The sequence below is a fragment of the Neomonachus schauinslandi genome, unplaced genomic scaffold, assembly GCF_002201575.2.
Source record: "Neomonachus schauinslandi unplaced genomic scaffold, ASM220157v2 HiC_scaffold_1160, whole genome shotgun sequence".
NCBI lineage: Eukaryota > Metazoa > Chordata > Mammalia > Carnivora > Phocidae > Neomonachus > Neomonachus schauinslandi.
The window spans coordinates 3784-4553 of NW_025409850.1; the positions used below are offsets into that span (position 1 = coordinate 3784).

The 770-nt window shown below is 65.1% G+C and overlaps 1 protein-coding gene across 1 annotated transcript in view; it reads left to right on the forward strand.

Moving 5' to 3' along the window:
* PRSS33 (serine protease 33) overlaps window positions 1-485 on the forward strand; it is a 1817-nt gene extending 1332 nt beyond the window's left edge. Inside the window, exons 5-6 of the mRNA XM_044912315.1 lie at window positions 4-140; window positions 327-485. Coding sequence (XP_044768250.1) covers window positions 4-140; window positions 327-485 — 296 coding nt within the window. The remainder of the gene's footprint in view (window positions 1-3; window positions 141-326) is intronic.
* The last annotated feature ends 285 nt before the right edge of the window (window positions 486-770 follow it).

Below are 770 nucleotides of genomic sequence, written 5' to 3' on the forward strand. Positions count from 1 at the left end.
GAGTAAGGGTGCCGCTGCTGGATGCGCGCACCTGTGACCATCTCTACCACGTGGGCACCGACGTGCCCCGCGCGGAGCATATAGTGCTGCCCGGAAACCTGTGTGCTGGCTACGTCCAGGGCCGCAAAGACGCCTGTCAGGTGCGGGAAGCTGCCTGGACCCCTGGAGTCTAGGTCCTGTGTCCAGCACCCGCCCTCCCTCCTTGGAACCCAGGGGCCGTACATCCTGTCCCCTAACCCAGAGGCACTGCCTTAGGGACTGGGGTCCTGGCACTGCCATCCCAAATCTTCAAAGGGCTGAGACCTAAGCTTGCCTTTCTCCTGCAGGGTGACTCTGGGGGACCCCTGACCTGCGTGAGATCCGGGCGCTGGGTCCTGGTGGGCGTGGTGAGCTGGGGCAAGGGCTGTGCCCTGCCCAACCGTCCAGGGGTCTACACCAATGTGGCCGCTTACAGCCCCTGGATTCAGGCTCGCCTTAGCCTCTAATGCAGGAACACTGACCTGGAGCCAGAGGCTGGGGTCCCTCTGAGGACCTGCCCATTCCCCACACCTTGCCCCTTCCAACTTGAGGCTCACAGGACTTATAAAGCTAAGGTGTCATCCATCTGTCCATCCCTGCCTCCTCCATAGGGCTCACCAAGCCCTAGCCGCCAACCCTCCTCCAAGAGTCTCCCATTTGGGGGAGCGGGGGGGGGGGGGGGGGGGGGGGGGGGCGCACCCCCCCCCCCCCCCCCCCCCCCCCTCCCATTTTACCTTTCCCGCCTTGGCCGG